This window comes from Alexandromys fortis, unplaced genomic scaffold (assembly GCF_014885135.2).
Source record: "Alexandromys fortis isolate MF-2015 unplaced genomic scaffold, M_Fortis_MF-2015_v1.1 scaffold_58, whole genome shotgun sequence".
NCBI lineage: Eukaryota > Metazoa > Chordata > Mammalia > Rodentia > Cricetidae > Alexandromys > Alexandromys fortis.
In genome coordinates, this window is record NW_026067940.1 from 6,974,134 (window position 1) to 6,988,755 (window position 14,622).

Genomic DNA, 14,622 nt, shown 5'->3' on the forward strand with positions numbered 1-14,622 from the left:
AAAAAAAAAAAAAAAAAAAAAAAAAAAGAAAAAAGTCCCCCCAAATTAGAGAGAAATATTGCTATTATTATTATTATTTTTAAAGATGGGCTCTTACACTATGTAGCCCAAGCTGTGCCTGTATATTTATTTAATCCTCCTGCCTCAGCCACCCAGGTACTAGGATTGTAGGCATATGCACCACAAGTTGTCTTTGAGGATTATTTTATTCATACTTTTGATATTTACTTATTTACTCTGTATGTGTGAGAGCAAGAGTGTGTCATGGTGAGTGTGTCTAAGTCACAGGACAAACTTGTGTGAGTCAGTTCTCCCAACATGTGGTCCCCAGGGACTGAAACTCAGGTTTTCTGACTTGGTGGCAAATGCGTTTATGCACTGAGCCATCTTGGGGACCCTGAGAATTATTTTCAAACTCAGATGCTCCTGGTCTACAAGAGCTAGTTCCAGGACAGGTTCCAAAAACCACAGAGAAACCCTGTCTCGAAAAACAAACAAACAAAAACCAAACTCAGATGCTAAGGCTTGGATGTGCAAGGCCCTGAGTCTCATCCTGGGTACCACAAACACAAACAAGCACACAGTGCTAATTTTTAATCCTTCCCATAAACTCATGTCACAGTTGAGGGATGAGATGATCACGCTCACATAGGACGCTCTAGTTGGACTACATGGGCCAACAGTAAGTCAGAGACAACATCTAAGAGCAACCAAAATGCACATGGGTCCCAGGCAGCCTTTCCCAAGCCCAGGGGGCGGGCCTCCTTTCTGGGCAGCAGTTGGCAAGAGACAATTAAAATGTTCTTAAAAGAATTTTATGCCCGCTGGGCAACCAACAGGAAGAGGTGAACTCGGCAACCTGGATAGAAAAGGAGCCTAAAAGAACTAGCAGCAGGTCCAGCCAGAGGAGGGCTTGGTTTGGAGATTGATGTAGTTCCCCTGGGTGGACAAAGACATTACATCTTCTCTGGAATTGTTCATCATCTTTTCAACGAGGACTCTTTTAAAAAAAGAAAAAAAAAAAAAAAGAGAGAGAGAAATAAGCCTGAGAAGGTAGCTGGAGAAGAAGGTGATGCGGCAGGCACTGTCTCATCACCAGGCAGCCCTCCACGAAGACACCAGACTTAAGCACCCCGCATCCTCAAGTATCTTAGGGAGGCTGACATTCCAGGGGCTTGATCTGTACTTGTTTGATCAAAAATCAGAAAAGAGGGCCCATGGAGCCACGGTGGACAGTAAATCTGTGTGTCTGTCCCCAGAACACTAAGAGCTACTCACCTCATGGCTTCATTAATATTTCTGTTCTCCTTGACTGACGTTTCTGTCCAACCTGTGAAACCGTTCTCTTTACTGAACCGGTCAATCTGGTCCCGGCTCACTGCCCAAGGCGACAGATCACTCTGACAAAGAAAATATATAAATGGCAACACCATAACCTTCATGGAAACTGAGCATTTAGAACAATTTCCAGCCAATGGCTGAGGCCACCAACATCTAAAATCTGCAGCCAAGGTTCTTCCTTTAAAACAAGAGTCACTCTCAGGAAAGTTGAGTTGGCTTAGCAGTTAAGAACACTGACTGCTCTCCCAGAGACCCAGGTTCAATTCCCAGCACCCATATATTAGCTGACAATGCTCTGTAACTCCAGACCCACAGAACCTGACATTGTCTTCTGGCCTCCTTGGGCACCAGGCACACACATGGCATACAGACATACATGCAAGTAAAACACACCCCACACAAAATAGAAAGAAAGAAAGACAGACAGACAGACAGACAGACAGACAGACAGAAAGAAAGAAAGAAAGAAAGAAAGAGACAAACAAACAGAAAGTCACTTTCTCAATATTGCTTCAAAAGAAAGCAGAGGTGAATGCCAACTTGAAAGGGGCAAACCAGGCATGCCGGCATGCTGATGGCCAGGCACTGGGGCACTAATTATAGCATTTGAGCAACAGAAGCAGGACTGTCAGTTTTAGGCTAGCCTTGGCTACACAGACTCTAGCTTAAAACAAAACAAAAACAAAACAGGATGTACATGCTCAGAAACACAGGGCCTTTTAGATACCTTTACTCTAGTGACTGACAGGTGCCAGGGGCCATTTACTTAAACTGGCCACACACCTTGTTGGCCAAGAGCAGGCAGGGCACAGGCTCTCCACTGGGCAATGTGAGCTTGCTGTCCAGATCCTGTTTCCATCTTTGGCTGTTGCTGAAAGTAGTGGCATTGGTGACATCAAACATAATAACACAGGCAGAAGCATCTCGGTAGTATAGTCGCGTCATTGAGGTGAAACGCTCCTGCCCTGGAGGGAAGGAAGAGAAACCTCTCAAAAGGTGTTTCTGGGACGGGCAGTGGTGGCACAGGCCTTTAATCCCAGCACTTGGGAGGCAGAGACAGGCAGATCTCTGTGAGTTCGAGGCCAGCCTGATCTATAGAGTGAGTTCTAGGACAGGCTCCAAAGCTACAGAGAAACTCTATCTCGAAAAACAAAAACAAAAAGGAAAAAGGGGGTGATTCTGAAAGTGAGCACCCTCTCTGATATCCTCTACTCTCCCTTCACTGGAGGACAGGGTGTTTTTGTACATGGTAGACCCTGCCTAGCCCATTAAAGGTTACTAACTTCGGTCACTTCCACTGCAGATTCTGTCTCCAAACTGCAGCGCCCACATCCCTGTCTGCCACTTACTATCTGTGCAACTTTAAGAAGAGCAGGCTGAGCGCTTCAGATCTGTCAGGTGCCGAGTAAGAGAAACGCTTTCACGACAGAGTCAGTGAACCAGTACATCAGAAATACTCTGGAGAACAGTATAGACTAAGGATCCACCATTATCACTGTCTTGTTTTCTGGAGATCTTGCTTCTCACTAAAGTCAGCTGAAGATTTAGAGCCCACCCTCCTACCAGGGGAGCCCACCCTCCTACCAGGGGAGCCCACCCTCCTACCAGGGGAGCTCACCCTCCTACCAGGGGAGTATCTACCATGGGACAATCTGCCACCTTAACAGCATCTCCACCCACACAGAGATGGTGGGGCATCTTTGTCTTTGGGGCAATATGCTGCCAAAATCATCTCAAAAGCTCAGAGAAGCTCAAACTTGTAGCTTCAGGGAGGAAAAAAAAAAGGTGTCAGTTTTGCCATCCCATTTCCACCCTACCTCCACCCGACCCCAGGCAGTTTACTGGCTAAATAATTTCTTCCCTTGTTCCCATCTGGTCTTCCCATTTTACCTGCAATATCCCAAAGTTGAAGCCGCACCATCTCTGAGTCAGACCACTGGAGAACCTTCAGAGCAAAATCCACTGAAAATACACATATTTTACTTTAATTAAGTCTGCCTTTAAACAAATCCAGGGGTGGGCCAGGGAGATGGTTCTGTGGGTAAGCTAAAGGGACTTTTGCCAAGCCTGTCAACCCAAGTTCAGTGCCCATAACCTAAACCTTACAAACCATCCTCTGACTTCTACATGTATGTCATGATACACATGTTCATGCATACATACACACACAAAATTTTTTTTAATCCAGGGATAAGATCAGATTAAATACACAAAGACAACCCCTGAATCTTAAAACTCCATTTAGGCTTAAGCCTTCAGTTGGGGGAGAGGAGTCCACACGGCGGGTAAGCGTAGGACACACAATTCATACTCAAAGGATATTCAGGGTTTTGGCCTCTATCAGATCAAGTTATTTGATACTAATTATCCTCATGGCTAGGAATAGGAAAGGCTATGGGAATAATTCCTCTTCTTAGGTTAGATGGTTTCTGGAAGTTTTCAGGGGTTTTTCTCAGGGAAACGGTAAGGGTGACAAAGGAAATGGGTTAAGTTAAACAATGTTTTTGTATCTTCTACATTCAGCTTCACTGTTGGTATCTGAGCAAATAGTATAACGAGAAAACACAACAAAAGACTCTATGTCGTCCGTAAGACTTTGGTAATTACGTCAGGCAGGAATTGGATAACTGAAAAGGTTCCAGAGGACGAAGTATAAGAGCTATGCGGGAATCTGCCAGCTGGCCAGTTGTGTAGCTCAGGCTAGCACCCACTTATCTTCCTGAGCGTGGACTGAAAGGTACAGAAAGCCATGCTGGGCTTGAAAAGCTGGTCGTCAAGGAGAGGAACAGAGTAACTTTAGTTTGGAAACATATTCTACATCTTTGACAGAAGTAAAAACCAGGGAGAATTTATAATAATAAACACTGGGAGACAAACCAGCAAACCCAAATTTTCCAGAGTCAATTATATTCATACTGTAGGAAAACGCAGTCTTTGAAATGTTAAGTAAACCCTTAATTTTGCCAGATACTTTTGAAAAATTAAAATGTTTTATATATGTGTGTGTGTGTCTGTCTGTCTGTCTGTGTGCCTGCTCATGCCACAGTGCTTCCATGGAGGTCAGAGGACAACTTTGGGGGTCTCTTCTCTGTCCCTCTTGTGGGGCTGGGGACTCAGCTCAGGCAGTCAAGTTGGCATAAAGCACTGTTACCCTCTGAGTCATCTCTCCCGTCCTTTGCCAAATACCCTTTGAAGTTTTCATTTCAAAGTAAATAGCTAATTAAAAACAACTTTCATATGAACACTGGTGCACACTTTCAAAATCTATATTGGTACAAGCTTTAAATAAAAAATTTAGTTTTTATTTTAGATTACTCTTTCACATCAGCACCTCGTTAACTACCTTCTACTTGTAGTGGTGCAGGGATGGGGGTGGGGGGCGGGGGTGGTTCCCTTCAATTAAGTTCAAAGGCCACACTAGGAAAGAAATTAATTAACTTTTGGTGTTTCTTTCTGTCCTCCCCTCCCTTCCCCAGCGTTAGAGAAGAAGGGTGGAAAGATAGGCCACTCGGGGTGTAGTTCACATTCTTTCTTGAATTCCTCACATTTCCCACGAAGTCCACGAATTATCTTTATTAGAGCAACCCACAGGGCTCATCAGTCCTAACCAGAACCTGTTCCCCAATTTCCCCACATCTGCTCCTCTGAGTGCCTAACTCCTGGGCTCTGCTCCTCAACACAGTCCCATGCCGGTGAGAAACAGAGCAACCCTCCCCAGCCCGCATTTGAACCCGGGCTCAGCTGCCTCCGCTGATTGGAGAAGTTAATTAATTGCTCGGGGAAGCTCACGGCTGCAGGAGAGTACAGCTGGCTGCCGTGAACAGCCCTACTCAGACCCCTCCACCTTCTCCATCTCTCTCACTTTTACGCTTTGGCCATTGCAGGCAGACAGCGCAGGTTGGGACACCCCCCCCCCCCCCCCCCCCCCCCCCCCCCCCCCCCCCCCCCNCCAAAGACGACCCCAGTACCTAGCGACTACCCGCTGCAAGCCCCGATGCCTGCTCCCGGCCGCCCGCGGCCTCTCACCTCCCACGGTGGACTTGTAGTGCTTGCTGAAGCTGTCCTGGGAGTAGCGCTGGACCAGTGACGTCTTGCCCACGGCGGCGTCCCCCACCACTAGCACTTTGAACAAGTGATCTCGGCTGCCCATGGCTAGCGGTGGGGAGAGGAGTTTTTTGTTGTTGTTGTTGATTTTTTGGGAAGTCGCTTATTTTGAGCCCTTGGGCTCACCCCGAGTTTTCTTCCGACTGAAGTCATGCATCCCCACCCTGTCTAGCTGAAGCTGTTCAGAAAAGGAAACTTCTGCACTCGGCCTCTGCGCGCTTCCTCCCCGCGCTGCCGCAGCCAGGGTGGGGCGCGTACGAGCTCGACCCCCTGCGGTTGGCACCTTCCCGTCAGGGACCTCCAAGCAGCTCGCCCGCGCGTGAACCCTACTGGCACCTTGCTCCACCCGCTAGGTACAGAGGACCTGGGCCCTTCTCTGACCGCACACACCAAATTGGGGGTGTGCAGAGTCCTTGTCCGGTCCCTGTCCTGCCACCGGCGGCGCACTTCCCGTCTTCCTTCGCCAGCCTTCTGTGCCCAGCTGCTGGGAGCACTACATTTCCCAGTGTACCTTTTGGTGAAGAGGCCGGGAGAGTGTGGTGAGTTGCCGAGTGGACTCTTGGGAAATGTAGTTTCATAGCTACCTTGCGCAAACGTACATAAAGTTTTCAAACTTTAAAACATTCAGAAATCTATTTTAAAACAAGTCTAAAATTCGGAGTGGTGGCGCAGGCTTGTAATCTTTGCCTTGGGGAGATGGAGAGAAGAGGATCAAAAAAAAACCCCCCAAAAACAAAAACCCAAGGTCATCATCTGCCAGGATTCCCCCACCCCTTCCTCTCCCGGAGACAGGAGGCAAGGCGTTTTTTGAAACAGCTTGGTATGTGTGGGTGTGGGTGTGTGTGTGTGTGGGGGAGAGGGGAAGCCTGAACTACACAGGCCATGATCTCGCCTGTCTAAATCTTTCCCCTAATGTTTCAAAATCATATTTTAAAGGTTTCCAGATGGTTTTTTTTAATCACATTTTTAAGATTTTATGACACTAAAATAAACCACACCATTAATAAAAGAGTAAACATCATCCCTCATGTCCCAAGTGGAGTCCATTTCCTCCATCTCAACGACACAGTCAAATCTCGAACCTTGGAAATGTGTTTTCCCTATGACCAATAACAAGCAAATTTATGGGCATCTGATGCTATAGCAATAGCAACACAGAATAAGCAAGAGACAGTTCCTCATTCAGACTTCCACATTTCTTACAGCAGCCATGAATATTATTTGAACACAAGGTCATTTCCTTTTGTTGCTACTATTGTTTCTGAATAATCATAAAATAATTGGCAAATATTTTTAACTTTCCTCTCTGTAATTTTTCTGTCCTGCCCCATCTTTAGATAGGATTTGTGACTGGTAGAAATTGCCCTCAACTACCTACGTATAACTTTACATTTGTGATTCTTCTGTAGCCAGTTTTATAGTTTTGGGGATTAAACCCAGGCATATCCCCAGCCCTCTTCTTCTTTTCTTTTTCCTTTTGACAGAATCTCTGTAGTCAAGCCTGACTTTGAGCTCCTGATCCCCTTGGCTTCTGTCTCTGCTTCTTCCCTTTCCCAGGAGTACACACCGTGCCCAATGTGGGGTAAGGGAGGCAGGTCTCCTCCACCATTCTCTCTCTTCCCCCCTTTGCAAAAAATAAAAACTTGGAGTTAGTATACAAATTAATACCTTTCATGGCAACATTCCCCCTACACATACATTGACGTTTTCCTGTTCTAATCACTGGCTTTGCCAGCCTTCTCTCCTCCACTCACATTTAAAGGATTGCATGTTCTCAGTTCCCATGCTTTGACATAGTTCAGCACCCTCTGACATTTATTGCCATGTGGCTTCTGTGATGCTGTTCCCTCTTTTTTTCCAATCCCATGTCACTTTTTAAAATTCTTTGCACGGATCTCTAATGTGGGGATTTCCCTCTGTATGCTGTGATTACCATTAATGAATAAAGACACTGCTTTGGACCTATAGCAGGGCAGAACTTAGCTAGGCGGAGAAAACTAAACTGAATGCTGGGAAAAAGAAGGGCGGAGCAAGGAGAAGCCGTGTAGCCCTGCTGGTGATAGACACGAGACACAAGACACCAGAACTTTACTGAGTAAGCCACTGCCACGTGGTGATACACAGATTAATGGAGATGGGATATATATATATATATATATATATATATATATGTAGAGCTAATGGGCCAAGCAGTGTTAGCTGGGAACCAACAATGGCCCTCCTCCAACAGATCTCTCCATCCTATCCCCTTTAAGTATTTCCTAAGGATTAATTAACTCTTGGTCTCTGGGTTGATTATTCTATATTAAGAGAAAAGCATATTTCTCTTGGCTTCAAATATATCTGTCTTCACTTCTGAATGAAAAGAAGAAATAAAAGAGAAAGATAGGCATGGGGGAGCAGAAAGTTTGTTATGGATATGTGGGAGAAATAACCTGGCAGCCAGGTCTGCTTTGTTATGTTAAATAGGCACCTTGTTTGTCCCTGGTTTGGAACTTAACAACTTTGTTGTTTACCTCCAAACAGTTCTGTTCAGTATTGAGAAAGAAAGATATCTCCACTTGGGCAAATCCATCACAGCCTTCCTTCCACTTAGACATCACTGCAAAAATAGCTCCTTTCTCAGCCTCATCATTTCTCTCCTCCATGTAGACTTCATATTTTGAGCATTATTAATTCTTTTTATCTACGTTCATTTACCTCAATCCCTCCTTTTCACAAATCAATTACCACATCCTGATTCTTAAATGTTTCTCAGGGATGCCTCTGGGAATCCAAACCAATACAGGTTGTTGATTGATTAGCAGAACTAGACGGTAGGACCCCATTTGTGAAGACACCACATGCTTTGATTGCAGTGCACAGAGAAATCAAGCTGGAACTGAACCGGAAGCTTCTCTGCTAAGCGGGACTACACAGGCTGCTGGAGGCGGGTGGTCATTGATGGTGAACTCTGTATGTGTGCTACACTCAACTTGCCAGCAAGATGTGTCCAGTGGCGCACTAACGGGGTGACTATGGAGGGGACAGCCAATCACTTTTATTTTTAAACGTGTGTTTAATGTTATGTATATGAGTGTTTTGCCTGCATGTATGTCTGTGTATCATGTGTGTGCTGGTGCCCACGGAAGCCAGAAGAAGGCACAGGATCCCTTAGGACTATGGTTATAGATGGTTATGAGCCTTCAGGTGTGTGCTGGGAATCGAACCTGGATCCTCTGGAAGGGCAACAAGTATTCTTAAATACTAAGTCATCTCTCCAGCTCCCTGCCCCACCCCCTAAAATATTTTTTAATTGAATTTGAGGCCAGCTTCCTAATAGAGTATTCACGTCCCTTTCTGTAAACTTTGTCAAAAGCCTGTGGCTGGAAAGACCTAAGTAAGACCTAGAGGGGAAGCTACTACTGTTTTTGTTAAATGGGTGAGTTGTGCCTGTCAAACAGCCTTCTAAGTGTTTATATTTATTCCCATAGATGAGTGCTGTCAGTATTGGCATGAGAAGCTTCTTCTGGTAGTCGTTAAAGATCCACTGCAGAGATCTCCTAACTGGTCAAAGTGCTGAGAAGAAGTGACTCAGCCCTAACATGGGAATGCCCATCTTACCCCACCCAAGGCTCGGGGAACATTGTGGAAGAAACACTAGGAAGAATATAAAACCAAAGGAAGAGGTAGGTGGGGTGTTGTGTAATTCTGTCTTCTGGCTGTTGCGTCCATGAACACATGAACAGCAGCTGTGACCCTCTGCATAAGACTTTCAGAGACTGGGCTCTTCACTAGTCCGTCACGGAATAGGGAGGGACTCAGGAAGCCCTCCATTCCCTGAGGAATTGGCAATTAATGGTGACAGGGGAGAGACAATTTGTTTGTTTGTGACTGGGCCTCTTGTTATATAGCTCTGGCTGTCCCGGAATGCTCTGTGTAGACCAGACTAACCTTGCACTAAGGGAGATCTGCCTCCTATTCCTGAGTGCTGGGATTAAAGCCAGGCATGCGCCACCATGCCTAACAAAAGGCTTTTTCTTTCTTCAGTGGTGTAGCCACTGGTAAATTGCCGGTGCTCCTGTAACTAAGTTCACTCATGCTCTGTAAGCAACCCCAATTCAACTCACTGGGGGCACTGTTCTGGTAAAGCTCCTCCTCCCCCATCTCTCCGCAAACCCTGCCTCATCTTAGAAAGGCTGCCAAACACGGCTCCTCCCCCAGAGATGCTCAAGATCACTCCCACAGGGTATTTAAACTGCATCCCTGAAAAAAGACATGTTGTTTTTCCATCTCTCTTCCCTGTCTTCTCTCTTTGGGGCTGGAAAATCATCTGGGAATGTTTTACGCATTAAACCTGGGTTTTTCCTAATTTGGTTTGCATTGGTCTGTTTTGGATTCTTTCTGGAGGGCTGTCCTTCCAAGTCAAGGCTGGAAGATAGCCTTGATCTCTGGAGTCTGGCCACTATGATGACAGTGAGCCTCAAAACACAAATTTTGCAATAACTTACTAGAATACAACACCTCTACCTAGATATCCACTCAGCCCATCATCCCTCCCCAAATGTGCACTGCCCTTGGTCTAAAATGAATACAGCATCACGGTTTTTTTTGGGGGGGGGGGTTCGAGACAGGGTTTCTCTGTAGCTTTGGTGCTGGTCCCAGAACTAGCTCTTGTAGACCAGGCTGGCCTCAAACTCCCAGAGATCCGCCTGCCTCTGCCTCCTGAGTGCTGGGATTAAAGGTGTGCGCCACCGCTGCCTGGCAGCATCACGCTTTTATCATTTCTTTGGCCTTCACACTCTTGTTCTGTTGGACTAGAAGTCCAAACATCATGGAAGAGTTGCTCCAGACACCACTCACATAACCACAAATTGATGCAAAAGCAAGAGGATTTTTATTCTGTCATGACAGGGTCCTTCAGGTTCGGGATATGAAGGACAACGATAGCTGTTACAGTCCATCTTTTAAAGCAAAAAGCCACAGACAAAAGGGGGGTGACCTGTAGGTTGTTTTCCAACTTATTGGATTGGCTTATTCAAAGGGTTACTAGCAGTGATTGGTCTATTCCATGTCAGGAGCCATTTCCCCCCTAAGAATCATTACAGGAACCATCATCCTGGGGAGTCTGCAGAGAACCTCACACCCATAATTATGTTCTATTGAGAAAACCTGCCCCACACCCAATTAAGCTGTTGATAGAGAGCTATCTGTTAGCAGAATACGCCTCACATTCCAGCTACCCAGGGGACCAGGTGTGGCAACTTGTGACTTCCTGGCCTACTTCCTGACCAAGCTAAGTGACCAGGACCATGCGGCGAGATCCTGTGCCCTGCCCCCCATTCCTTACCATATATAAACTGTAACCCGTCCCTAATAAACGGAGGCTTTGACAAATTTGCTTGGCCTCCTTCTTCTGTCTTAGCTCACTCCCTTCCAGGTAGCGCCCCTCCGAGACCCTGGAGTAACTTGATTGCGGGGTGGGTTACAACCCCTAGACTGAGTAGCCCACCCCAACGCAATCCACAATCCCAGGGCAGGAGAATAGCTGCGTGGTCAGGTGATAAGGGAGAGCATCTGTGGTCCATCCTGACCTTTGGTTCAGTGACTAAACCAACATATCAGGAACTGAGTCAACATCTATGGGTTGTATTTGCCTCAATTCCCAAAATGGAGTTACGTTTGAAGATTATTCTCAAGGACACAGGGGGATGAGCAGTCCAGCACGTGGTTATTTACAAGGACACAAGCAGATAAGCAGTCCAGCATGTGTGTGTGTGTGTGTGTGGGTGACTGTCCAGTTTTCAAATGTTAAGATGCTTCAGGAAATGTCTTTAGAGCTGAGAGGCCTCAGAAATGCATTTAGAGTCTTTCAGTTCATGTAAATGTCTTAGCATTCCTATGCTTTACTTTTTGTTAATTAGCTTTTATACAAAGCAGGCTCCCAGATAGGGCCAGAGCTATTGTTGGAAACCCCAGTGGTACAGCTGGTTAGCAGAATTCACACAGAGCTAAGGCCTGTAGAGCGGATGCATCTTGCCCACACGGGAGCACTCCACTGACCTGTTTCACTTGTCTTCAGGATCTGAGGACTTGTGCAGTAATTTGTTTGTTTGCTCTTTAATTCATCCCATGAAGCTTCTCCAAAACATCATTGTTTCTTCATTGTCTACTGACTATCTTTCCCAGACTGACCAATCATCCCATAAATACTCAATGTCTTCTATGCACATGGTCCACCCTCTTAACCAACTTACCAACTTTGTCTAGTATGGTCTTAAGCGGGAATTGCCCTCCTCCCAATTTTTTGTCTTTTATGTCCTCTCCTTCTCCTTCGTTTTTTATAGTGCCCTGTTATGAAGCCCTGGACGAATCAGGAACTCACAGCAATCCTATGCTCCAGTCTCCAAACGCTGGGATTACAAACCTAAACTACCACAGAAGGCTCATCTCACACCCCCTTCAGGGTTTCACCTTTTCAGATCAGTCTGTTGGATTGAACCTGGAGCCTTCCATGCAATAAGCAAGCACTCTACCATGAAGCCTCTAACAACCCAGGTCCAATTTTGATTTTGTATGTATACCTACGAAGTTTCACCCAATAAAATGTTCATGTTTTTCTCTAAACAGCTAAATCTTCCTACACTCTGAAAGCCTTGAATTTACCCAGGTGGTGGTGGTGCACGATTTTAATCCCAGCATTTGGGGGAGGCAGAGGCAGGCAGATCGCTGTGTTTGCAGAGCCTGGTCTGCAGAAAGAGTTCCAGGACAGCCAGGGCTACACAGAGAAGCTGTCTTGAACACTCCCACTCCCCCAAAAAGGGAAGTTTTAAACTTTAGCATGCTTAAGAATCACCTAGGTTCTTCAGTAAGAAGGCCTCTTATTCTGTAAATAACCTACATGATTCCCGTACCAGATTCTGAGGAATGGGGCTTGAAAGCCGACTGAAGAGTCGTCTCATCATGAACTTGTCCCTTCTTAGGGCAGCCCTTATCTTGTACTTATGTCATTGCCATTCTGCTTGGCGTTTGGTTACTTAATTATGTAACAAGTTGGAAGTGGTGGTACAGAAATGACTCAGCAGTTAAGAGCGCCTGAGTGCTCCTCCAGAGGACCCAGGTTTAAGTCCCAGCACCTGCATTGGTGACTCAAAACCATTGTGTGCCTCACAACCATCTGTAACTCCACAATGGTCTTGCAGGCACTGTATGCAGGTGGTGCACATACATGCAGTCAAAACACACATACACATAAAAATAATAAGGTATTCAAGAATATATATTTCTAAGGCTGGGCAGTGGTGGCACACGCCTTTAATCCCAGCCCTCAGGAGGCAGAGGCAGATGGATCTATGTGAGTTCGAGGCCAGCCTGGTCTACAGAGTGAGTGCCAGGACAGGCTCCAAAGCTATAGAGAAACCCTGTCTTGAAAAACATATATATGATGGGCGTGGATCACATGGCTACCGCTGCTGATTGACAACATTCTTGCCTTTCTGCTTTGCAGATCCCAGTTCTCCAGCACCCCTTTGCTTTCGTTTTTAATGCTTCTCATGATGCGTTACGAGAGTTCCCTTATGCCTTTCCCTTTGGAAGGTTTTGTTAGGGCTTTAAAGGATGAAAATGGATAAAATGGCTGCTTTTCTAAACAAAATAATCCTTTGGAAAAAAAAAAACCCATCACGTGAAACCATAAATCGTGATAACTGCCTGCTTCCACACAAGGTAACCCTGAACTGTTAGAAAATTCAGATAAGTAACATGCGCTTGATAAGTAAGGCATATTTGATAAATAAGATTTGTTTGATAAATAAGGTATATTTGATAATCAAGATTTACAAATTTCTAAGGTCTACTCAGGTTCGCAGTAATATTTGTCTAGCTTCGTCTTGCTCACTTTAAGCTTTAGCTATTTGGATAAACTAAGCCATACAAAAAACTGCAATATTCTATAATGGAGAATCTGGCCCCCCAAGAAAGTCCTTTTGCCAAGGTCAGGCATTTAGACAAAAGTCCCCATTCTCTCAGGGACTTGAAGAAAGCTCCTGCTCACTAAAAAAGGAGTCATTCTTATCCCTGGCGAGAGGAATTTGTGGCCCTTCCTTTAACTCGTGACTGGTGCCTATTAACTTGTCAAGGTCAGTGCTAGCTTCCTCAATCCCTCACCTCAAACTACACAGTTTACAAACCCCTTCTTCCACTTAATCTCATGTGTATAAAAGGTGTGTGTTTTTTTCTTTCTTTCCTTTTCCTTTTCTTTTTGTTTGTTTTTTTGAGACAGTTTCTTTGTGTAACTGCCTTGGCTGTCCTGGAACTCACTCTGTAGACCAGGCTGGCCTTGAACTCACGGTATTCCTTTTTCAATAATCAGGCAGTCATCCTGATTAACCCTCGGATCATGTCACATGTGTCCCCCCCCATGGACTCCATACCTCCTCTTCGGGACCTGAACCCCCTCAGAGTGCGACTCTGGCAGGACAGTTTATAATTATTTGACTTACAGCATGTTGCAAAGTAAATGAGAATTTCAAAGGTTTGCATTTGACCCAGGGCATCTGGACGAGGAGCTTGTAGATTCTTAAATCAGAAAGGTGGGGAGTTAAGATTTAAGAGGGGAGACGTACAAGTCTGCTGCTCCCCCAAGTCACAGAATTTCTGCCTGAGTGATCAAAGGCCAGGCTTTGCCTATAATCTCACCATTTAGGAGACAAAGGCAGGAGAATCAGAAGTCAGAAATTCGAGGCTGGAAAGATGGCTTAGTGGTTACAATCACAGCGCCTTCTAGGCTCACAGAGGACCCAAGTTCTGTTTCTAGCACCCAAATAGCAGCTCACAAACTCACTGTGGTTCCAGGGATCCAATGGCCTCTTCTGATGAAATCAGATGTTTTCATGGTGGTATGGCTATAGACACTGACGCCCTCTTCTGGCCTCTCCTGGCACCACACACACACACACACACACACACACACACACACACACACACACACACACACACGGCTCACATACATAAATGCAGGCAAACCACTTATAGGCATAAGAAAAACAAACTTTAAAAAGTCAGAAGTTCGCCTGGCGATGGTGGCGCACGCCTTTAATCCCAGCACTCGGGAGGCAGAGGCAGGCGGATCTCTGTGAGTTCGAGACCAGCCTGGTCTACAGAGCTAGTTCCAGGACAGGCTCCAAAGCCACGGAGAAA

At 45.7% G+C, this 14,622-nt stretch overlaps 1 protein-coding gene and 1 long non-coding RNA gene across 3 annotated transcripts; one reads left to right on the forward strand and one right to left on the reverse strand.

Moving 5' to 3' along the window:
* Positions 1-506: 506 nt before the first annotated feature.
* On the reverse strand, positions 507-5,852 carry Rab29 (RAB29, member RAS oncogene family). Of its 2 annotated transcripts, XM_050147812.1 has the most exons (5): positions 5,368-5,837; positions 3,232-3,303; positions 2,125-2,306; positions 1,279-1,400; positions 507-1,000 (listed from the first exon to the last, which is right to left on the reverse strand). In XM_050147812.1, the coding sequence occupies exons 1-5, from the start codon at positions 5,489-5,491 to the stop codon at positions 886-888; spliced, it is 615 nt and encodes a 204-aa protein (XP_050003769.1). In that variant the 5' UTR covers positions 5,492-5,837; the 3' UTR covers positions 507-885. The 2 variants fall into 2 exon arrangements, with proteins under 2 accessions (XP_050003769.1, XP_050003770.1); XM_050147813.1 differs by lacking the exon at positions 3,232-3,303 and having other exon boundaries at positions 5,368-5,852.
* On the forward strand, positions 5,850-12,019 carry LOC126505086 (uncharacterized). The gene is made up of 3 exons (XR_007592805.1): positions 5,850-5,984; positions 8,919-9,113; positions 11,772-12,019. It is a non-coding gene; the product is annotated as an uncharacterized lncRNA (long non-coding RNA).
* Positions 12,020-14,622: the final 2,603 nt, after the last annotated feature.